The sequence below is a fragment of the Polyodon spathula genome, chromosome 4 (assembly GCF_017654505.1).
Source record: "Polyodon spathula isolate WHYD16114869_AA chromosome 4, ASM1765450v1, whole genome shotgun sequence".
Lineage (NCBI taxonomy): Eukaryota > Metazoa > Chordata > Actinopteri > Acipenseriformes > Polyodontidae > Polyodon > Polyodon spathula.
The window spans coordinates 15,792,746-15,818,520 of record NC_054537.1 but is presented as its reverse complement, the minus strand read 5'-3'; the positions used below and the strand labels follow the sequence as shown (position 1 = coordinate 15,818,520).

Sequence of the window (25,775 nt, the reverse complement as noted above, 5' to 3'; positions counted from 1 at the left end):
CTTAAGATGCAAATGGTTATTGTAGTGAAAAACACACATTTGGTAGATGAAATGAGGATAACCCTCTCAGTCCTGTCAGTGAATATTAGCAACACATGGGATACAGTAAGAGTATACCTAAAGATCTTAAATTGCTGCCGTGTGTTCTCATGCAGTGGGCACGGTGTGGTAGAGACGCCTGGCTGATAAAAAGGAGCTTCTGACAAAAGGAAGCTGTTAATTTCCCGGTAAAAAACAAACAAACAAACAAACAAACAAACAAAAAAATCATCATAAAGTTGACTGGCTTTGAATCTCTCCAGCTGTACAGAAAAGGTTTTTAAACCCAGCTATGTATAGGATTTAGTCAGCATAGAGCTCCTTGTACAGGACTTGTTCGGAAAGCTTGTATTTTTGTCTGATTTGTGTTAAATACAGGATAGCACACTTATCACTTGTAGTATCACAGATCAGTCCATGTATGTACCTGACGTGCAGAGGCTGCTATCACTTGTATAACAAGCATTGTCGTTTTTGGAAAAGCTTGTGCGCCATCAGTGTTTCAATATTAACCCATTAGCCCTCTATGTTCTGTCAGCTGATCCCGCAACTCCTTTTACAATAAGTAATTTTTTGTATCTAGAGAGGATTTGACACTGAATAAATAAACAAAACATCTACGGGAGACAGACATGATAACCTTGCGGTGTATTCTCTTGATCTGAACTGTTGCTCCTAAACTTCCCCCTACCATGACATAATTCAGCTGCACACCTGTGATGCACATTGTACAGACATGTTCATAAAGATAGAGCAAACATAGTGGATTTTTGTAACACAACATTAAGTGTCTCTAATTAGATGTGTCATTTTGTGAAATTCTTGCTCCGGATATTTTGTTTTCACACCAGTTACCACTTACAGTACAGTGTGTTTAACCAAGTATATTATCAACATGTTTCATCAGGCATCTAACAGACTTACATACTGTACCTGGACATTACTGCAGCCGAATTGTGGGCAAAATCCACCATTTTACAATCAGTGAGACTGGGTGGCCTATCTGGCTAATCTGTCACTGCCTCCATTTCCATTTCCGGCTGCAATTCATGGCATGTGCTTGATCGAATAACACATTACTGAACCTTCTCAGTGCACCATTAAGAGTAGTAGTAGTAAGTAGTTTCAGGTTTCAAGGACAGCAGCTCACAAATTGTTTGGAAACCCAAATCTTTTCTCAGAAAATAGTTCTCTCACTGGAGCACATACGTGCTTTGGTCATGCACGGGCAACACTGACATTATTCCAGATCAACCAGCTGTTCATTTTGTTAGATTTCATAATGAGTTTAATCCCCTTTAAGCTCTTGTAAGAGCTTTCCCAGTTCCTTTCACTGCTCTTTCCTCATCACATTTCCAGTACAATAATAATAATAATAAGAGTCAATTTTGCATACAGCTTTGCAGCCAGTTTCAAAGCCACGGTTCTGTCTCAGTCAGCCAGAAATATGCAGTTGTGAAGTCACTGTGTTATAAAAGCTGCATGAAATGCAAGTGAATCTGTAGCACTGGCAACTATTAATAAAGTTGTCAATAAGCAGTGTGCCGTTGCTAATATCAGAATATTAACTTTTAAAGTCTATGGACGAGATTGGTTCCTGGGAAAATGTTGTTAATAAACAAAAGTTGTTTTTATCAGGGTTGCTAATAACCAGCGTCTACCGTATTTAAAAGAAAAGCACATACCAAACACAGATGCAAACCCTGTTCTACACAGTGAACCCCCTGCTCCAGCTTAAAGGTGACATATTAGCCTACAATAAAATAATAAACACCTGCCATAAAACTGTTGGAGGGCCACTAGGGAGTCAGTATATTTGCCACTAATTTGATGTATCAAGCCTGCAAGGTTCTTAGATTTATTTGGACAGATATGTGACCATTCCATGACTGCTGCTTAACATTCCTTCAGGGTGGTGGTCATCTACAGTAAAGTATGTTTTCTAGAAAGGCTATCTAGTCATCCGTTTTGATATTATGCTGTAGCTATTGAGCTATAACGTTTGTCTTCAGAAGTTTTAAACCAGTTTGATTTTTCTTGGAATGTACTGAATTACCTTTTACCATATAAATCCTGTGCATAATACATTAAAACCTTACAATATCCATCTCTGTTTTTGGCAGCAACATTGTGGCCCACTGAATTAACTTTAAAGCTAGAACTAGCTTCACTGCTTAACTCAAATTGCACATATATGCTTTTTCATCTCAATGATTCAGTTGTCCCTTCTACAAATATTAAGTCATTTTCAATGTGTTTTTCCTTATAATTATACAAGGATGTCCACATTTACAAAAAAGGGCACCACTTAAAATCAATCCAAAGAATAATTAAGTTATTAACACATTAACTACTGGCTGATGATTATAACGTAGGAATTGAGAACGATAAAGGATGCAGTCAAGACTTTCTGTTTTAGGAAAAAATGAAAAAGCAAAACCCTGTCTATGACAAAAGCATACCATAAATCAGCACCCATCTATGTACACAATGTTTTTCATACTCATTTATCTTTAGACCATTCCTTAAAGACATTCGAAGACACGACAATATATAATAGCCTATAATCTCAAATAAATATGACAGTGAATTTATAAAAAGCAACAGCAAGAGAAAACCAGCAAATTCCAAGGACAAGAACAAGTTACTATACAAAAAGTTCTTACATTGTTTTAGCACATATCCAACAGTTGAACTGCTGTTAACTACACCACACTACCTCACAAAGCACTGTACACTGTTAAATTAATTTTGGAATCTAACAGTGTAACTGGGTTTAGCCCTTGATAGCAAGCTAACATTTTGAGCAAATCATTTTCCATTTAAAGAGCATCTTGCAACCATTAAAAGGGGGATTTAAAACATTGCTCAAACAGATAAAAGGATTTTAAAGAGCAGAAAAAGCACCATTCTACATTGAAAAAAAAGAGATGGGACTGTAAATGGCACCACCTATGTCCTAATAAATATATATAGAAGAAGAAGAAGAAGAAGAAGAAGAAGAAGAAGAAGAACCACCTAACCATGGATGCCCTGAAAATTATTCAAAAAGGCTTCCTTAAAACATTCAATGAATATGTTTTTACAAGGATGTAAATTTAAATCAGATGCTTTGCCAGTAGCCTCTTAAAACATTCTTTGTGTGAACCAACACAATATGAGATGTATTGGTCAGTGAAGGCGAATGCCCAGCCTGACAAGTGTTTGTTTAAACCTTTTGTTTTGGCCCTTGTGCCATTTTTTTGGTAGGTTGTGTCATAAATGTGTGCAACAGCACCTTTAAACTACAACTTCTGTCTCTACGTCTGATTCCTGACATTCATCATTCTTGGCTGTGACCCTATCCTTTCACAGGATGATTGTTTCATTGTTGCAAATTCCAGAACCTAGATCTCTTTTAAATCTTGTTCAAAGCTCCCTGTGAAATTCTCAAGGCTTTACTTATTATTTTTGATTCACTGTTTTTGAAGGTAGTTTTTTTTTTTATTAAATCTACCTCTTAGACCCTTTGTTCACTAAATGTCTTGATATTTTTAAATACACAACCATCCCTTATTCACATTTATTTATTTTCAACAAATGTAGAGTCCATAGTTATGTTCGCATGATGGACATTAAAAAATATATGGAAAAAGTCTGAATGTGAAGACAGCACCAGGCCAAAGACCCAATTGTTGGTGTAAAAACAATTGGGTTAGTGCATTAGTAATACAGGTATAATGTGTGTTGTACCACTGCAATTTATAATATATTTGAAGAGGAGGACATTATCTATGGAGAATGGTGCCAGACAAAAACAGATATCCCACCAGCACATAAAAATTATTGGTGCCCTGAAACTGAATATGAAATTACACTTTCCCTAGTATTACATACCGGCACAGAATAAACAATTTTGAAATGAGGGATTTGATAACCTTTAAAAACACAACAACAACAGCATGTGCATGCTATGCATAAATCTACCCTAGAGTACTTACCACCATTCCAGTCTTTAATAGGAGGTAATGCACAGTCTGGGTGACATCTGCGGCGTGCATAAGATTGTGATATGGATTTTTATGCTTACTGTATCCAACTTCAAGGGCTTCAACAAAGGATACAACAGCAGAAATGGGAATCTAAAACAAGCAACATAAGAATGTTTTTTTTTTTTTTTTTTTTTTTTGTTGTTAGAGTAATTGAACTTATTCCCTAAGGAAAACAGCACAAGGAAAATTTACTTCCAGAAAATGTGTTTGGATTATATATTACACCAGTCACAATGGGCTTGACTTTTGAAAGGGGCACAGCATTTTGTTCAGCTGTTACTTACAGCAAACAAGTATTTTGGTCCCTCAGTTGGTATAATTTAAGATGTGTTTTTTCATGGGATAAAAAAAAATGTATAGAAACTGTATAAATGCCACATGCTGTTCTGTTCAATTTGTGCACAAGATTAAATCAATACTTGCACTCAAGATCAGTATTATGAAATGTAATATTTCAGAAGACAACTCAGTAAAATCACTTTCCACAAGCTTTGGATTTTTAACGTGTTTACAGGTATAGTGCAGTTAATTTTGTTTTCAACAAAACAAAAGTAAATAAATCAAATGCAACCCAGCAGGCCAGTTGTAAATGATGTCTGTAAAATGTGTTATTAATCAGTGTAGCATTGAGTACTGTAGATGTGTTTGTTCATTAGAGCCCATTATATGATAAAATAAAGGTTATTTAGCTCAATATGTTGTTAGGTAATTAGGAAGACATTATGCTATTGTTATACTTAACTTTAATTAATTTGATAACCACTAGTATAATCGGTCAGTGGTTCCCATTAACAGATGCTGAGACTCAAGCATCACATTTATTGGTGTTCCTTCTTGTATCCCATTTCATTTAAAACCTGCCAGTACCACAATTATGTAGTTACAGTAAAGTAATGATCTTGTGTACAGAATACATTGCATATTGGCACAATTACATTTACCCAGCCAACAGTTTCTCTTCAAAGATTGAATTAAAGTTCACAAAATCTTTAGTAGAATCTAAAAGGGCAACCTATATTATGATTTCACACTCAACACAGACTATACCTATGACTGAAGGATATTAATGAAGGCTCTCCCCACTCTCTGTGACAAGGGTTTGGCATTTATTTCGTATATCTCAAAGAAAATCTAATGACAGAGTTGAAGTTTAGGTTGAAGGAAACATTTCTAAGAAAAATCTAGCTACTTGAAAAGCCATCCCAATGTGTTTTGGTATAGGCATTGTATCTGTCATGTTTATCATCTCTTTTTACAGTCTTTTAAAGTTGTGTGTCTAATTCAGAAGGAAGACAACCTTGGTTCATCTAAACTGAACCAGTAAAACCAAAGACCAAGACTAAAGTATTTAATCATTTAATCACGGTGGTTGCTTGGTATTTCACAACATTTCCTTTCCTTCGATAGCTCAGCTGGTAGAGTGGAGGACTGTAGTGAAACACATGGGCATCCTTAGGTCGCTGGTTCAATTCCGGCTCGAAGGACAATACTTTAATGTTGTTGAAGCTGACACCCTGGGATCCTTCAAGAAGCTGCTTGATGAGATTTTGGGATCAATAAGCTACTAACAACCAAACGAGCAAGATGGGCCGAATGGCCTCCTCTCGTTTGTAAACTTTCTTATGTTCTTATGTTCTTATGTTCTAACATCTGTAAATTCACAATGAGGTCATGCTGACAGGAAAATGGATATGCACTTCAGTACACTTTGTAAGGATCCTGCACTAAATCCTAGCCAATACTATTTTCACTTATGTGCACGTCAGGAACCGAAATAACAAGGGGCACAAACATTACCTAAACATTGAACAAAACTCGCAGTGGAAAACTTTATTTCCGTGTAACTTAAAAGGTGTCTCTTCACAGGATATTGTGACATTTTCCTTTTGGTGTAGCCGAGTGTAGTCTTTACTCCAGTGTGTTCAACTGATACAGGTTTGAATTGAGGGGTTGTAATGATCAGCTTACCTTAAAACGGTTGATTAAGTCATATCTTGTGAGAAGTTCATAAAAAATGAACTTCAGTGCGTGTTCTCCACTTGCATCATTTAGTGCAAATACATCAAAAGACCACTTGTCTACATTCTGTGGAAATAAGAACAGTTTCCTTTATACATAAATAGTGTAACTTAAAAAGTTAAATGATTTCTAAGGTCTAAAATGTCCAGAAAAACCTTTCACCTGACCCTCTAAATATTATGCAAATTTTGCTTTGCATACATACCAAAACATAGACCCAAACTTTTAGCCTGCTCCCACAGTCTCACTATGGCAGTACCTAGGTTCTCATATTATTTGGCATAATGCTACATTTTCAGACTTCTGAAGTAGCAAATCTATCAGGGCAAATTGAAATCATTAAAAGTGATAATACATAGTAATAGCACTGTGCACAGCCCCCAGTCATCAGTAATTTATAGTATGGTTTTTGAAAACTTTGTTGTATAGTCCTGCTGCATATTTGAATTACTGCACATTAAAGATTGAAATCTTTAAATTGGAAGTTTGCTTGTGCGTTCAATCTTGGTCATAGCTGACTGCCAATTCCCTCTAGGCACTTTCAGTGAGTTATAAAGATACATAAATCTAATGTGTGTGTGTGTGTGTGTGTGTGTGTGGCTATGAATCGAGAGCATGATGGCAGCAGAGCACACCTTTGAAAGGATGAAATAGACAGGAATCTATAGAATAACTGTTTTAACTAACTATGTTATTGTATGAGAATGTATGTAAAATCACAGAGAATAACCTTTTTATTTACCCATATTATATTCCAAAAGAAAGACTAGGTACTGAAGCTTATAACATATTTAATGGTAAAGAGGAGGTCAAGCCAAGTTCACAGTCAACCCACTGTGCAATTGGCTGACTCACCCTCAATACCACGTCTGCAGGCAACAGTATAGTATTCCCATAAACACAAACTTACAATTATAAGTTCAGGGATACATTTGGTATCCAAACCTTTTTATTGTTCATTGGTTTAATATTGTTAAGATGGAGAATTGGAAAGCATCATGTTACCTTACCTTGATGGACAGTAATTGTGTGGAGCGGGGGCATGCAGCCACTCCAGCCTTGCTTGTTTTGTGTGATACAGTATGTCTAGGGTATGTACAACATTACAAAATACATATGGTTACATACATATGGTGCTGCATGCAATCTAAATAATAAATCTTCCCTACCAATTGCTACCATAGTTATGAGCTATGGACCCTTTTTAGCTGCTCTATAAGGATTTGAATGACTCAGTTAATACCTTTAGCACTGCAATCACAGACGGCGGGTAGCTTAGTCCAACCATGTTTGATGTCCGTCTGTACATTCTGTTTAGGGAAAATGAAATAAGAAATCAGAGATCTGTGACTGATTTATTTCTACTTTTCCCACCATTTATACAACAAAGGATATATTACAAAAAGATATACAACTATAAATAAATAAATAAAATAAAAACTGTTTTTAAGGAAAGGAGGGTTCTCTAAATGGGGTGATTTCGGCACCCTGTCAAAGCTGATTTTCTGGTTCTATATTAGAAATAGTAACAGGTCATAATACATTTATAACCTAAACACTCACTCATTAAATAAGCTTTTTTTTTTTTACTTTGTAATTTGTACACTGGAAATATGTGATATATCTAAGTATAGAGGATTACAATGGTATACATTCTATCTTTGGCAGAAGTAGATGACATTTAATCTGTAAAGCATGTTGTTCAATTAAAAGTATATTAAGACATCAAAATACACCATTTTTTTTTCTACAGCCACATGAAGCAGCAACTATTATCTTCGTCACTATAGATTTATCAGAATAACTCAATATGCCTCCAAATCAGAAAAGTCTGGATTCCAGGTTTTCACAATGAGCCTGAAGATTACCCACAGCAGCATCTTGATAGAAGATGAAAGAATGAGGTATTCTCATGAGGTAGAGCGGTATGAATGTGTTACTCTAACCACATAGATTAACTTGCCAAAAGAATATATCATGCCTCCAAATGTGTGACTCATTCCTGATATGTATTGTCTTATTATGGCTTTGCAGCTTTGATTTAAAAATGGAACAGAAAACCAGACTAACAAAAAAACTAAAATATATTTATAAGCAGCAGTGAAAAATCAGAAATGTGTATTTTGGTACAATCTGTTCATGAATTAATCATGTTGGGGTCTAATTCTGAATAAGTGAGAGATGCCCAGAATCCTTTTTCAAGGAATACATACAGGAAATGTAGGTTATGGTTTAATAATAATTAGTTTTTCTGTTAATTGATTTCTTTTACTCTACAATTACTATATCCAGTGATTAACATGCACCCGGGATGACTCTGCTTGAATGTATACATGTACTGCTGGTGTAATGCAGTTTTCTAATTTCTCTTTAGTGCTGCTTCTGAAAAAAGGAACATGACTACAGGGCAGGTGACTGGAGCCATTTTGAAAGTACTGTATGACTACAGTATGAAACTGACTTGCAATGACCCCACATAAAATATTCAAAAGTTTTTTGGATGAAATCTGAATAATATCCTATAATGCACATATTCTGAACTATCTTGTATATCAAGGGTCCACGATATCTGCAATGGTGGCTCGTCACTATACGCAGGTTAGGCACTGCCTTACCATTAATTTGTCCAGTTTTTTTTTTTTTTTCCCCCTAAACTAATACAATGAAACTGCTCTGAAATAATATAATCTTTCAAAACTCCCGACCTCCGCAGCTCCGCTAGCACTATTCGCTGCCCTGGACTGGGGGCTATCAGTGGCTAGGCTGAGAGCGTTGCAACTCCCTTGAGATTTCACACAAGTGCAGTGTATCTAGTAAGGCACCAGGAGGGGTCGGTCCAATGGGACGGTTTCCATGACAGCTCTTGGCTAGTAAGGCACTGATGGAGGGGTGCCTTACAAGGAAGCTGGCTAGCAGAGCAGAGGTTGTAAGTGTTCTGTTTTGTGCATGTGTTTTGTTGTTTGTATTTTTTTAATTGAGTAGCTAATAAATTTTAACTAATTCACTATTATGTGTACAGTCTTCAATTCTTTTTGTTAGGTAACTGGCTGGCTTAGCTAGTAAACAGAGTTAATCAGGGCTGCTGACAGCTAGCTAGCTAAATAATCGTGATTCGTGATACTGTCACATTTCTGGAAGCGAGCAGCAGAGGAGTTATAGTGCTGACGATTACCTGTGGACGGTTAGTTCTTCAATTTGTTTGAGCCGTTATAGCCTTAGGCGATGTCTACACTAAAGTCTGTTTGTGAACGAGAATTAGGCCAAGCCTGCCAAATAAACAAAATCTATCAAGAAATATTGTTGTGCGCTGTCATTTCTAAGGATAACTGCTGATACAGATGTGTTTAAAATCCTGAATTTTGAATGAAAAATGCTCTCTCCACTGTAATACGGCAGGGAAGGGGTTAATAGTTTCCCTGCCAAAAACAGGTGCGAATGCACATTTTTGTTAATTATTTTATTGTTTAATTGTCACCTGCACCTGGGGATTATTGCAAATTAGGACCAGGTGCAGGGTATAAATAGTCAGCAGCCAGTCTACTTGGGGCTGCTGAGTAATAGGAAGCAGAAGGTGTGCTCTGTTTCCGAGCAGTCACAAGGAAAGTAAGTGCTGTGTTAAACCTGTATGGTTTGTCTTGTTTTGTGACAGGTAAACAGCTTAGCCGTCCTGCATGTTAGTCAGGGACCTGTTAAAATGTATAGTCAGAGCTCCAAAATGGAGTTAGGTTTTGTTTGTGTCTGTTTATTTTTTATTCTGTGTTATTAAAAAGTGCGCGGAAGCGCTATAAACTTCCATTTCCGTGTCCTGGGTCCTATCTTAAAGGGTGCAACGAACATGTGTGAGTTGCAGCACATTTACACCATCTAAACATATTTGCTGGCATAACAAATGCACAAAAATGTGCACTCATGCACACACGTTTTTCTATACGTGCTCACTCTGTTCCAAGTGCCTTATTAATGAAAAAAGTCACCAACCGCCACTGGATTTCTGTTATCAGGTCATTCCAGACTTGAATATATTGCATATGTTCTCAATTAAAAAACTAACTTATTAAGACTGACATAATGGTTTAATTCATTTTATTAAGTAACTTGGGTATGGTTAGAACAACTAACTGGACTTGAATGCTAAAATGCTCCTAGGCGTGCACCCCTATCGAATATGGACAGAAAATGAAAGGTGAACCTATGTTCTCTACTGTGTATTTCAACTTTGCTTTCAATAAGGAAAATACCTACTATGTCAGTGGTACAGTTTTAATCATTGTGTTTATAACTTTAAACACTTGGTTATAAAATATACAGTAGCATTGAAAAGAAATTACAGGAATAAGTCTTTGTTAATGTCTTTCGTCTTGCCGAAATATTTGTCAAATTGTAGAACTAAGGTAGTTCCATTTACACCACCAATGCATATAGATGTAATAGCTTGTACCTTTCTACAAATATTCCAGCCTGAACAGCATGGACAATGCTTCTGAATCTTGGCTTCTCCTCCGTTCTCTTGAGCATCAACCCCATTTGTCTGGTAAAAGTGGAAGCAAGCCAATCTCGCACCTCTGATGGCACTGAGTCAGATTGGATATCACTGAGCTCATCTTCTGCATCCACAAGGCGTCTGTAAGGGTAAAACACACATTGTCCGTTATGATATTAACCTAGATCTGAATGGCTTCAGGCTCAATGAGAGCTTTCCCCTCTTAGCTCCATGAGCGCACCTCAATCCTGATCAATTCAAGTTTTGTAAAACCGTCATTTATAAATTATTTCCAATATGACTGGCTTGGTGCAAATGATCTCAGTTTGTATGCCATGTCCCAGGTCAAAACACAGTCTGCTGAATTTGAAATAACTACCATGCATCTTGTATATGTACTAACTTCAACATCTACATCTACATTAAAGGTTGTTCTTATATTTGAACAAAATAATTCAAAGATCATTTGAAGGACAAATACCATATTTTAAAATCATTTTTCATAAAGAGTATAGGGGTATTTAGTAAAAACTGGCTTAGCATGTGAACCAATAATTGCTTTTCCCTTTGCATGTTATATTATATGACAAAATCATTATGACAGAAAGGTTATATAATTACAGAAATATTATTATCTCTTCTGTATGTAAAGCCCATGTCAATTTGGGACACTGGATTTAATATGTTAGTCTTGTATCCAATCTTTAGTAATACCCATCAGGCTTGAAGAATTTAGATTGAAGCATTTGATAAAGTTTTTCCTTTGACTTTTTATTTTTAATTTTTTGTTTTACAAACCAGAGATAAAGTGTACAAGCATAATAATGAATACATGACTTTGCAAATTAGGGTCTTGGGATCAGTGCTACACAGTTGCAATTTAATTTCACAACAAGTGCAGGATAGTTTTTGTAAATAAAACAATCGACAATCTGCCACGAGAAGGAGGCTGTCATAAGCAATAACCCTGATTAAAGGACACTAGAAAGCAGGTGGTAATATAGCGTGTGTATGGGAGGTACAGGATATAGAAACAAAGTTGTTACTGTTCATATGATGTCATCAGGAAAACCCTCGTGGGCAAGGTGACTCAATGCCGAAGAGGAAAGATATGTGAGCTCTAGAGGATGTGAGTATCTCTGTATGCTTATGAGTCCAAGACAGGATGACACATCTGAGTATCCCCTGGAGTTAAGACATGAGTTTCCAATGAAGTAAACGAAAGCTAGAAAACAAATATTAACCCTTTCGTTGACCTTTTTCTCTTCACTGATATATTGAAGACCGGGCTCATTGTTTGTATACATAAGAACATAAGAACATAAGAAAGTTTACAAACGAGAGGAGGCCATTCGGCCATTCAAAATCTCATCAAGCAGCTTCTTGAAGGATCCCAGGGTGTCAGCTTCAACAGCATTACTGGGGAGTTGATTCCAGACCCTCACAATTCTCTGTGTAAAAAAGTGCCTCCTATTTTCTGTTCTGAATGCCCCTTTGTCTGATCTCCATTTGTGACCCCTGGTCCTTGTTTCTTTTTTTAGGCTGAAAAAGTGCCTTGGGTCGACACTGTCAATACCTTTTAGAATTTTGAATGCTTGAATTAGGTCGCCACGTAGTCTTCTTTGTTCAAGACTGAACAGATTCAATTCTTTTAGCCTGTCTGCATATGACATGCCTTTTAAGCCCGGAATAATTCTGGTCGCTCTTCTTTGCACTCTTTCTAGAGCAGCAATATCTTTTTTATAGCGTGGTGACCAGAACTGCACACAATATTCAAGATGAGGTCTTACTAGTGCATTGTACAGTTTTAACATTACTTCCCTTGATTTAAATTCAACACTTTTCACAATGTATCCGAGCATCTTGTTAGCCTTTTCATACCTTGCTCCTAAGAACTAATGAGTGACAGAGACACAACTTAGTTATGCAAGCCTATACTCACAAGAGACTGATCGATCACTAGAGCAATTGTGTATTCTGTTTATGCTCCAGGCTGCTTTTATTAGTTTAAGGGTTTAATAGATATGTTCTGAAAAATGTATGGACTTGTAAAAGCAGGCCCAGAAGTGTTTCTTCAACAGACATCTCAAGAATGGTTATTCTTGGGTCACGCACAACTAACTAATGCAATGAGTGAGGGAACACATAGTCCCAAGTTATTTATGTCTTTAGTCACAAATGATTATTATGTTTATAGTTACCCAACAAAGAGCCATTATGTTTTTTGCTTTATACTAAGTATAATTATCTATTTTCTTCTTCTTCTTCTTCTTCTTCTTCTTCTTCTTCTTCTTCTTATAGCAATCTCATTTCCCACAGGCAGACGCATCACAGGGCGAGGCAACCCAGGACCTCTCGCACTAAAGCATAGAACCAATACCGCTGTACAAAAGAGTATCGGTACTATGCTTCAGTGTTCCCGGGTTCACACCTGCTCTCCTCCTGTGTGTGGATTGCCTCGCCCTGTGTGATGCGCCAGACTGCGGGAACCAAGGTTCACTACAATATTATTATTATTATTATTATTATTATTATTTACAGATTTAATCAAGTAATTGATTTTTGTTGTATGGATTCAACTTTGCTTTTGCTTGGGGAGCTCTGAATGTAAAGCTTGGCAAAGCCGCAAATGTGACGTTACTGCTAAAAGTTGCGTATTAGGAACCGTCTAAAATTATCTACTTTTTCTGAAAGCCTACAAAGCATGCATTCATTCAAATGTTTAAACTGAATAATTCAGGAAGGATTTTAAAAAATGTGAAAGGTAGGAAATAGTGGAGCTGCTCCGGAATATCAGCTCCGGCTCCGCGCTCCAGTGACTCCAGCTCCAGCTCCAGCTCCACTCCGGCTCCATGCTCTGGAGCGCTCCAGTGACTCCAGCTCCAGCTCCAGGCCCCGGACCTGGCTCCAGGGCTTCGGAGCCGGAGCATGGCCAACCTTACTCTGGAACGCCCACATGTTCAGTACAAAACAGAAATAACACGTATGCTGTAATTAGGGTCTCTAAATAAACACAGTGGAAATTAAAAAGCTGAATTCGGAGATTAGAGCCAGTGTGAAATGTAGGTTGAGATAGAATCAGGTGAGATCAATGCACTTCATTACGTTAACTCAATCAAGATATGAGGGTAAAAAGAAACAACTTGCTTTGGTAATTAATGTTTGATTAAGAAAGCGAATCGGCTCAAAATATGTTTAAAGGGATATCACGTGATCAAAAATAAAACCTGAAAACTAGAAGCCCTAGCTATAATACTGTGAACTGGTTTAGCGGCAGCCCAAAGCTGTAATTTCATTATTTGTATTGTAAAGGTACCAAGGGTCAAACAGGATGGGAGACTTGCTTTGCTTGTTTATCTGAAAGAAGTAAATTACACAATTTCCTTAAACAAATGGCAACATTAATGGTAGCTTTAAAAAACAATTGCGCCCATCCGTTTCTATGAGATATAAATGCTTGTATAAATTATGGAACTTTTTAAAACAAGTAATACTTTAATGCAATGTTGGACACTGCATCAACCAAGCATTTGAGGTCCTTATCTGTGAACACCTCTGACAACACCTGTTGTTTAGAGTGGATGTGAGTCTGCTGTGTGGATCTGAGTTAATGAGTTTGTGTAAGGAATGTGGGAAAGGTGCTGCAACTGATGAGGTGCAAATTGCCCAATTAGCTGCAGCACAAGGGAGTGGTTGGGAATGTTAGTTGGTGAGTGTTTGTGAAAGTGAGTGAATCTGTTTGGTAGGAGGGAGGGTCTGTTTTGTGTCTCTTTTTGGCCATTGTGCCCTTTTGTTTTGAGTGTGAGACAGGCTGCACCCTGTCACAACACCTCATCACTTTGATTAAATGAGTCTGCCACATTGGGAAATGTAATTGAACTTGAACAAATAATTATTAAACAATTTAATAATGCACTTATTTCTTGATGTTGTTAGAGAGACAGTAGCCAAAATAACTGTGCAAGACAGACAGAGAACTACAGACAGAGGCTCTGTGATTCTCAACTCTGAAGGTGCTTTTTTTTTTCTTGCATACTGAAGAGTGAAACTGCCACAGTGCAATACGTACCTCTTTATTTTGGCTGCTTCACAGTAAATACATATTCCTTCACAGATAGAAAAGTTGTGCTTGGTAATGTTTTAATTCAAATGTCAAAAGGACATTAACAGTTCATTCTAATTTCCATTATAACCAATGCCATTAAAATAATTTTTAAAAAATTAAAATTAAAATAAAAAACATACCTGGTTTCCTCGATGTATACAGTCTCAAGTACAGAAGCAGCATATTCCAAGTTCTTCTTAAGGTCTACAACTGAAGCTTCTCCTCGTTCCAACTGCTTCACCAAACACCGTAACCTAAAACAACAAGAAATGCATACAATCACACTCCTGTCTAACATGACAGAAAGGGCACTATGTGGAGCCACTCTGATACAGGTTTGATCCTCAGATTGACCCACCAAGGGATCCCACCTCCAGAGGCACACGTTGTAGAGGTGACAGATGGGAGGTGGAGAAATAGAGGTGGGGAGGGTTTCCTTTGCTCTGACTTTTGAACCTCAGCAAGGTTTTTCCTGGCAAGCTAAGGCTAATTTTCTGAAAAGGGGCTGATCCCTCAGTATATAACTTCACCTTTCCTCCATTCTCTTAGTTGATCAGCATCCAACTCTGTACCCACTTTGCAGGTAAGCCACAAACCTATTACAATTTATTATTTACAGTAATACTTTTAGTTAAAAAAAAGACAATAATCACGTAAACATCACAGTATACCATTTCACTAAACATACTGGTGTTGCCAACTGCCAAGTGAACCAAAATAAACTACAGGAAAACTTGTTTTAACATGCTGTGCCTAAAGAAACTAAGATCGTTTAAGAGGTTTTGTTTTTGGGAGAATAAGTTCAAGTACTGCAACAGCTGAGTTACTGTTTTGTAAAGCACAACACATACTCGGCAAACCTATTGATTTTAGATACTGTCACCTCTGTTATCAGAAGATTAGTCAAATACAAATTCCATTTTATGTGAAGAAAAAAAAATCACTGCAGAGAAATTGCTATTTTGTTCCTGGTTCTCTGTGTCAATCAATCATGTTACGTTCTCAAAAGTTTTTTTTTTTTCTTTTTTTTCCGTCAGATACTTCATATGCTTCAAGGACTTCCACTTCTGTATGTCCGGATTCAAAACAGCATTGTTAGAGATTGCCAGTTATCCCAGACAAAAGCATAGAAGGTTATTGCTTATGAATTCTGAACAGGCAAGACGATTGCCGAGCATGTCGTGTTTCTTGAAAGATAGCTGACTCATGCTACATTGACTGAGGGTATGATGTCACCATTGCCATTTGTTAAAACACTTACATAACCAATCCTTTCAACTTGCCCTGCATTTCTTAAGGCAGGGACAACCATAGAACATAGAACACATCAGTTATAAAACAAAAACATTAAATAAACAAACAACAAAAGTATCCTGTTATCTCAAAGTACCCCAAGCTAAGCAATTGTTAAGGCTGTTGCAATTTCTGCTCAATCTAATATGTTTGTTGCAGGCTGTGCTAGTACTTTGGCATATGACCTATCTGAGATGAAAATGTAATTACTCTCTTTTCAGTGGCAACAGATGGCTATCACATTGGCTCCTGCTCCATCTTGGGCATATGTCTGCAGCAATACTAAAATGTGCTATGTCTATTCTGAAAGGACAGTGTAATCTGAAAATTGGGTACTTTTTTAGACATTACATTTGTCCCACACATTGCTCTCTGCACAGTTTCTCACTTCTTTTTCTTATTGAATTTCACGCAATATCCTGTAATCAACAGCTACCAGATGGTGTAAGAGTTGTAAAAACCACCACTCTTTCTACATTTGTACAAGACTGCATGAAAGCATATGGTTATTGTGACAAACTCAGAGTGTATAGTGCCTGATTAGACACATTAAGGATTGAAAGAGTTCTATGAAAAATAAATTCCTTACTAAAATAATGAAGTTGGGTTTCCAAAGAGAAAATTGAGGCATTATAATAATCTTTCATCCATAGTATACAGCAAGGAGCATTGATTCTGTGCAATACTAGTTATTTTATAAAAATGAGGTAGTTTATCACTAGATTTGCCACCAATCTGTTTCTAGACAGAGTCTGTTTTTAAGGCCTGCTTCTGTTTTACTTAATATTATACATTCTTTAAAACATTGAAAAAGACTTAGTCAAAACATTTGACTTAACAGTAATTAAGTTTCTTTTAGTATTTTTAAATTCACACTATTTTTCTCCATACTACCCTTTAACCATACATAAAAATGCCCATTAGGATATTGTCTATATTTTAGGAAAAGTTCAGTTTTACCATTAATGAAAGTAGGCAACTCTAAGTCTTACATAAATTATAAATATAAGCTGAGGACCCATTTAAAAAAAAAAAATGTGGCGCCTTATGAAAGAATACACAACTCCTTTTCCTGTAATGTTGATATATTTTCACCCAGCAAATGTCAAGTAACTGATCATGCAACTATGCAAATCCAATAGGTTATCACAATGCTTTAAATGTCTCAAAGCCACTGCAGACATTATCATCATGCTCTGGTTTCGTATTGAAAAATATTTGTCTTACGTGACACTTTGCATTAAAGTCAGCTGAACTCTACCTCTCGTCAGAACTGAAAGTCGCATCTCTATGAGCTTCTTGCCTGTTATTTAGGAGCAAAACAATGGGTGTTTAAGCTTACTGTGGATATTTTACAATAAAAGGTAGTCCCTTTCAATTTGAAGATGACCACCAAAACATTAGGTATGGGATATGCCTGCCTATTGGTAGGTATTTTCTGAGCTCTCTATATCAGAACTGCCAATTGGCCCCTTCCTCGGATGACAACCTCCGCTTAGTAGCAGTTTATATATGTGTGTGCATGTGCATTGTATATATATATATATATATATATGTATATATATATATATTATAATATATATATATATATATATATATATATATATATATATATATATATATATATATATATATACACACATACACACACATGTTATTGTTGACTAAATACCCATGCTGGCACATCTGCAGTGCACACGCGGTATTCCCACTTGCATGTGTTGTGCAGCAGCTAGGTAATAAAACAAACAAACAAACAAACAAAAAAAACAGGCCTTGTCCTCAATGGGCTGTATTTTTACTAGACCCACTGTAGAGTAGACCTCGCCAGCTGCCTTGGCCTGCCCACCTCGCTGCGTCAGGCCTCAATAATACTGTTTTTATTGTATTATTGTGTTGTACTCCGTCCACAGATTCGCCTGCCATGGTGTCGGACTGTATATCCCCTGATATAAGCTCTGCACTGACCAGGTGTATGACTACGCACAGTTAGGGTTGACACCGGTGCTTCAGCTACCCCCCGGTGCTTTAGTACCTTGGTGCACACTCAGCCCTTGGTAATTCGGTGCCTTGGTGTGCACGGTGCTCAGTGCAAACGTGCCTGCCGTGGTTTGGCTTGTATCTCCCCGGGTGCATGCTACGCGCTGACCAGGTGGCTGACTGTACGAGGTCAGTTTATGCACCACTGCTTCAGCTGCCCCCCGGTGCTTCAGTATCTCAGTGCACGCAGTGCTCGGTGCGCACGGTGCTTAGTGCACTCATTGCGCACAGCGATCAGGGTGCATAGAGCCTCGGTACACATCGCTTAGGTAGGGCAGTCCACTCGATGTAGACTCCCTAGCCCACGAGTGGCCCAGGACGCTCCTTTACGCATTTCCACTAGTACCGTTGCTGTGGGCCTTCTTGGTGAAGGTCTAGTTAGAGAAAGTGACACTTCTCCCAGTGGCCCCTCTGTGACCCAGGATAATCTGGTTCTCGACCCTATACCAGCTCATTCAAGGCCAGGCCTGGGAGATCCTGCTTCGCCTGGATCTACTCAGTCAGACGAGATGTACTTTCCGACATCCGGAACCGGGCAGGTTCCAGTTATGGGTCTGGCCCCTAAACAGGACCACTGGACAGCCCTAGGACTATCAGATGCAGTTGTAGGTACTCTGCAGAGTGCTACAGCAGACTCCACTAGCTCACTGTACGCCTGTTAGGTGAAGTATTTTCACAATTGGTGTCTGAATAGAAGTCATAACCCAGTTTTTTTCCCTGCTGCTTGATGCTGGTAGGTCAGCTATTTCTTTAGCAGCTATTTCTGCATGCCATGCCCCCATAGATTCGATATCTCAGGGTGTGCATTTTTTAGTTAACCTGTTTTTTAAAGGTGCTCGTCGGTGACACCCTCCCAGGAGGGCCATTCTCACCAAATGGAGCCTTAATGCTGCACTGGAGGTTCTCACGAAGGTCCCGTTTGAGCTCACACACTCCAGAGAGTTGTAACATCTGTCTATGAAGACAGCCTTTCTCTTGGCTATCACCTCTGCAAATTGGGTCAGTGAGCTACAAGCGTTGTCTGTGCACATCTCCTGTATGTGGATTTGGGATGATGGCAGCAGAGTGTCACTGCACACAAACCCTGCTTTTCTCCCCAGGGTGATCACAGCCTTCTACATGAATCAGTCTGTGGAACTGGAGTCTTTCCATCCACCTCTGTTTTCTTCAGAGGAGGATAGGAGATTGAACTTCCTCTGCCCAGTGCGGATGCTGAGATGTTATGTGGACTATTCCCTGGGTAAATGAAGTAGACAAACATGTTGGCTATGCCTTCTTCAGGGCACCAATACCATAAAACCACAGCAAGTATATACAGTGCCAAATATATTTGTTCTTTTTAGTTTTTAACAATGAAAAAAGTGCTGTCTGCAGTAGTTATGTTGGTTTCAAGTGCTGCTATGAAACGGACTTCACAGAAACACTGAGGAGGATTCATGGTGAACATACATTCTTGAATGAAGATTGGGACCAGTATTGTGAGGAAGAATTATTTTAATTAGATTAACTGTCTTAAGGTCTTTCAACATTTCACAGGCTTTTCTCTTTTATCATTTTGCATTTTCAGAAATTATTTTATTATTTTACATAAATTACATTACATAATGTTCCCAATTATTAAATATGAAGCCATTACAATGTGTTATATACCAAACTAATATAAATATATATGCAAACCAATTTATCATTTTAAGTGTAAATCCAAACCTGCATATATTTAATCCAGTTTATTTTAGCAAATTAACTTATTAAAATATGTAAAAGGAGAATGACAGTCCACAGGTTTGACTTCCCACTGTTCATACTGAGTATTCAGCAATGCAGTGTTGTTAGTTTTCCTGTCAGCAAGGACTGGGGTTGTTTTAAGATTCCTGACTCATTGTTAATTCCTTCAGCATTCCAGGTGATAAAAAGTTGCCTCACAATTTTAAGTTTTATATATCTATATTAAAGAAACAAATTAATATTCAATATATTTGCACAGGAACATGGAAGTATATTTAGGCCTTGAAGTTCTGGCATGTGGCATCCTAAGGTGATTTCAAAAATTCCTATAGCCAGCACCAAGTTATAGTTGATCTTGTTCTACAGTAAGCTATGTACTGCAGGATTACCAATTTTCTCCATATAATGATAGCATCGCTACAGTGAACCCAAATCTCAGTCTGATTATGCTGGGGAGATCCCTTGATATGAGTGCTTTGATACTGTCTTTCCAAGCAAAGCAAACCCTTTCACAGTGAAATGCTATGTCAAGGTGACTCACTTCCATTCCTTTTAATGTCAGTTTTATTTCACATTGCACAGCATTCTGTCTGTAGAAAAAAAAAAAATATGAAAGAAATGTGAAGGGGTGAAATAAAAGGAGAGAGGAAATAATAAGATGTTATGAGAAAGGTTAGCTGGCAGCCTTTAAATGTAACATCCAAGTCACGTGTCCTTCTATTCAAGACTCCTTATCTGCACTCATATATAAGACTGGATGCAAAACCTCTACCCAGACAAATTGCTGTGTAGAGGTCTGAGTGTAAATGTTTTACAGTGAGTTAATGAGAAATGTGCAACCTATTCCTTCTGAAATTTGGATTGTCATTGCCCTTATGTACCATATGGTTTGGAGATAATGTTGGAATCATGTTGGAATTTGTATGTTTTACGCAACATTCAAATCATTTCCACAATGGTGTTATCTCAAACCCCACACCAACCCATTACAGATATCAGTTCTGATTTTGATGCTTCAAATCAAATACCTGTAATGATTTCATGGCAAAAAACAACAACTTTTTCTTCATCAAGATACATAGTTTTCTGAAATGGAATGTCAGTTCAGTCAGGAAACTCATACAATAGATTATTTATTAAAGCATAGACTGGACAACACTACAACATTCTAAATATTTTACAGTACATTCTTTGGCCTTGCCTTTCGAGGTACTCCTGCCCATAACCCAGCTTGCAGATAAGTGGAGAGGCTGACGGTAGACGAGCTAATAAGTAGGTGGAGGCTGGGGAGGAGGTGAACTCTGGTGCACAACAGGGTCATAGTGGATTGAGGTAAGATAGAAATCCTTTCCTTGACAATCATTGGACGTATTGTTTATCGAAGCAGAAATAAGATACCAGCTTTTCAATTGACGATTTGATCTGCTAATGGAAGCACCTAAAATATACTTGATATTTATGTGATTTGATTGAAGGTTAAAGCGAGTTCCCTGCCGTGACATAAAGCCGGTTAATCTGTACTTTGATAAATAATGTGACCTATTCCTCCATAATTCATTCGGTGCAGAACCCTGTTTCAATAGCCTTGAGTCTTGTAACATTTTCTTTATTTGTATATTTTTCTACAAATAAGTTATCTATTTTAAAATGATATAATAAACAATATAAGGTTGCATGCTCACATAACAGTGTATTTGGTAATGTAGACTTGTGTCAAAGCAATTGTCTCATGTCCACATTTGTGGTTGTTGAAAGCATTTACACATTGCAGAGTTATACCAGCTTCAACTTGTTTTTGCTGATTTAAAAACAGGCATGTTCATTCATTCATTCCAAAGACAGTAAACATTTCAGCACTGGGTACAGCTGGCTTGCTTCCACATAGTTAAAGATATTCTCCTGCAAACATTTTAAATTTTATCTCAAAGCATAATAGCACAGCCAGTATGCAGCCTTATGAAAGTTTAATGTTAGTCTTGACGCCTTTAAGAATAGTCTGTACAATACATTCCAGCATTGCATGCTTATTGGATCATTCAATACTAACAAAAATTGTTGAAGGTGTGTAACACCCATTAATGTAATAACTAACCCATAATGTGAGAATACTCTATAATGTAATTTGTTTGCCTATAATGTAATCATCACCAGATAATATAATAACTTAACCAATAATCTAACACAAATATCTGCCCTATAATGTAATATTGTTTTATCCATAATGTAATAATTCTGCTTGCCTGATAATGTAATAACCTGCCAACCAATAATGTAATAACTACTATACCACCATTGCAAACCATTATAATCTGATGATCTGTGACTGCTATATGCCTTCCTTATGTAGGCATATGGACCAAACTACAAAAAGGTGCAAATCCTCTGATGGTAACTAACAAAAAAGATAAGATATTTATATGGTCAGAGATGTTTTTCTGTCCATTATATAGAATGGTTATTGAGTACATGAATTATGTACGTCATGAGGTCCGTTATCATTTTTTGGGATTGTTCTAATATTTGTTATGTATTTTCAATCAAACATCATGGAGACTATTGATTGATCCAATAACATTGTGGTCAGTAATGTTTTTTTAAAATATACGTGACAGTTTTTTTTTTTTTTTTTTTTTTTGCCAAACACTGTTTTCTTGAAACACATGTTGAAGGTTTATAAATGAAAAAGACCACCTAAGCTGTTCTGCTTCAATTACCTGTATCTATGGTCATCAATTTCACTCTTCTAATATACCTCATGACTAAAATACTGGTCCAACACAATTTTATTTTTTATATTTTTACACAGCTTGTTTTAGCCTATATAATAAACCATCATGCAAAATGTCAATTTATAATACAGCATTAATTCACAGGGATGGGTTCCTAGTATATATTGGTAAATAAGGAAATGCCACATGAAAGGGATATCTTTTTATACTTTGCAAATGGTTGTCAATAACTTATCACTCTTCCCTGGAAATCTATTGAGGTATTTGCTGAATAAGACAGGAGCAACCACATGTAATAGTGTGTGCCAGTGGTGTAGTAATAAATAAAGTGGGTAAACGCCCCTGTCTGGTGGAGATTCAACAGATAAACATAAACAGATACATTGTTATTGTCCCTCAACCAACCAAAGCCCCTATATATTCCCCCAATTCTGCATTTCTGCCATATAAAAATGTTAGAAACGGCACCCGTGTGTCTGTCCATTTGGCTGCTGTTATTGTTCTTATACAGTTATGCACAATAAAGCACTGTGAACATGATTTATATTTTCTGCACTCTTAAGGATAGTTCATACACTAGTACACGGTTGTCAATCAGCGCTGTTGACTCACTCGTATGTGTTTGTGGGTTGCTTTGAGCTCCCTATGGAGGTAATGTTATTACATTGTTGGTTAAGTTATTACATTATCTGGTGATTATTACATTACAGGCAAAAAATTATTACATTATAGCGTATTATATTATTGGTTAGTTATTACATCAATAGTTGTTACAACATGCTTCATTTAGACATATGCAGGAACAAACTATTTTACAACATTTACAGCACTTAACAGGGCTTAGTTTACTGTTGAAGTACTTATAGGTTGAATCGGAATATGCTTGTAGGGATTTATTACACTTATGTATTTAAAGAAAATTGCTTATCCTTTACAATAGCTGAAAAGTGAGACTTCAGCTCCCTACATATAATGGAAAATGTTTAAGATTCTGGAGACATTACAGGATCTTAAATCTGTTTTATTGACAATGCAGTCCAATAAGGACCAACGTTCAGCTGGGCTTCAATCCATTTTGGTTTTAAAAGTGCAACTTCCTTGAAAAGAAACGATTAGAATACCCTCTCAAGTGATTTTACAATTCATTGTTCAAGGTCTTTTCACTCTGTATTGATTATCTATTGCGTCAAGACTGCCTGCATCACCATACAATAAATAGGCTCTTATTGAGAGTAGCTTTCTTATTGTTAATAAATGAGAGCAAAAAGAAAACAATGCTGTCCATGTGATGCATAGAAGCCTTGGTATTGACCTAAAAATTACAAAAATCCAATGTTTTAACTTATATTGCAAAATCGTACACTGTATTAGACATTCTGTTATATGCAATTCTGTACCCTTATTTTTTGTATTACTTTTGCTTGTTGAGTCAGATTAAATCATGTACTTGTTGCAGTAAAGCTGGACTTGAGTCAAAATTCAATTAAAGTGTGGAAATTACAAGCAAAATGTACCTTTTGTCTACGGTGAAAGGGTTGACATATTATTCTATTCATAATTCAGTGAACCATCACAAAAATGCTTATCAGTAGGAGAACCAGCAAATGCTAGATTTTATAACTGGGCGTATGTCATTATACATAAATAACATATGTCTTTCAAAATATATACACCACTAAGGTGATTCCTTTATCATTTTATGGGATTGCTTAATTCCTTCAGACTCTGGTAAATGTAATGCACATTAACATCCTCATACACCCCAGGCACGCAAATGTAATGAAAAACTAAGAGAAAACAAATATTGCTCACATATATTTCATTTCTGTGGTAATGCTACAAGATATTTTCTAAGTTATGAGGGCAGGTTTCATAACCTGGGGCTTGTGGGTGATCCATTGTCAAATGCAAGATAACAAACAAAAAACATATCTCCAGAAATTACAAAGAAATGTGAATCTCTGGATTCATTAAACCTAATGTAATTCTGGGTTATCCAGCTGCGCTCCACGTTGAAAAATACTATTTTGTCCATCTACACTGTATATCCGATTTTTGTAGTCCTGAATCCCATTTATATTGTATTTTCGTGTACTATGCTCCTGTACTTGGTGTATGGCTATTTGAGGCCAGTGTTTATTATCCCCATATGGAGGATGAAATCCCTGTTGACAAGCATACAGTAGAGATATCTGTTTGTCCGTACATAGAGGAGTTCCCCCATCAACTGACCCCACAGAAGCACTCCAGACAACATTGTGCAGGTACAAAGAAGTTTTTATTGCTTTTTAAATGTTTACACTGTATCAGTCCACGCTAACAGTGTAACGGAAAGCTACAACTAGCTCAGCCCTGCCCGGGCTAACCCTGCGCACCCCTATATAATCACTCCCTTATCCCGCCCACATGAGAGCTAATCTCCTATCATAATCCCATTAAACCCATGAAAAACACCCATGGGACCCACCCACTTGTCAATCATGACCCCATAACGTGCTACAGGCATGGTGTGTGTATGTAGAACCACCCTGTGAGCAGACAGGTCCCTAATCCTATTTCCCCTTTTATCACAATGGAGGCGATAGCATGTTACAATAGGTTACATACTACCATATATCCCACTATACTTTTTGAAATCTGGCAAACCCCTTATCCGATTGCTTATCCACTTGTGATGACACTTGGTATTAATTATTTAGCACACGTTCGAGTATGTCAATGTCAAACTGGCATTTTACATGTATCCCGAGAACACAAAAAGCTGTACTGTAAATCAGTAAATACTTTACCATGAAGCCAACACCTCACTTGCTAACCTAATGACATCATGGTCTAGCTAGGTTTCTTACCCAGGGTGACTTACAGTTGTATACAAAAAAATTTATATCAAGAATTACTATACAATTAAGACCAAAAGATACAAAATACAATGACTTCATTCCTAATAAGAGCAAATACAAAACACAGTACAATTTGATATCGAGGTAGTTCAAGAGCAGATAGCATTAGAACTTTGCATATACTGTCTAGTATCTAGTTATAACTGCTTACACATGAATGGGAGTAGCTCCTGTAGTACCCTTCAACAGGCTTTTTTTTTTTTTTTTTTTTTTTTAAGATTACAATGCACATACTTAAATTAGCATTGGTCAACCATAATATTAGCATTAATTGGTCAATGGTAAGGAACACTCAATGACTTTAGCTACAGTAAATACCTGAATAAAATGGGTGTTTTTTTTTTTTTTTTTTTTTTTTTTTTTTTTAATGACAATAAGTCTTCCGCCTCCTTTTTTTCTTTATTGAGCAGCCTT

The 25,775-nt window shown here is 37.0% G+C and overlaps 1 protein-coding gene and 1 non-coding gene across 4 annotated transcripts in view; one reads left to right on the top strand and one right to left on the bottom strand.

Annotated features, from left to right (window-relative positions):
• The window catches only part of LOC121314215 (calcium/calmodulin-dependent 3',5'-cyclic nucleotide phosphodiesterase 1C-like), a 107,319-nt gene that overhangs the window by 27,881 nt on the left and 53,663 nt on the right, over positions 1-25,775 (bottom strand). For all 3 annotated transcript variants that reach the window (XM_041247242.1, XM_041247243.1, XM_041247244.1), the window contains exons 3-7: positions 14,815-14,928; positions 10,528-10,710; positions 7,333-7,399; positions 6,039-6,155; positions 4,020-4,160 (exon numbers count right to left, since the gene is read on the bottom strand). In XM_041247242.1, coding sequence (XP_041103176.1) covers positions 4,020-4,160; positions 6,039-6,155; positions 7,333-7,399; positions 10,528-10,710; positions 14,815-14,928 — 622 coding nt within the window. The remainder of the gene's footprint in view (positions 1-4,019; positions 4,161-6,038; positions 6,156-7,332; positions 7,400-10,527; positions 10,711-14,814; positions 14,929-25,775) is intronic.
• Positions 5,468-5,554, top strand: trnay-gua. Its single transcript is given in 2 exon segments — positions 5,468-5,504; positions 5,519-5,554. It is a non-coding gene; the product is annotated as a tRNA-Tyr (tRNA).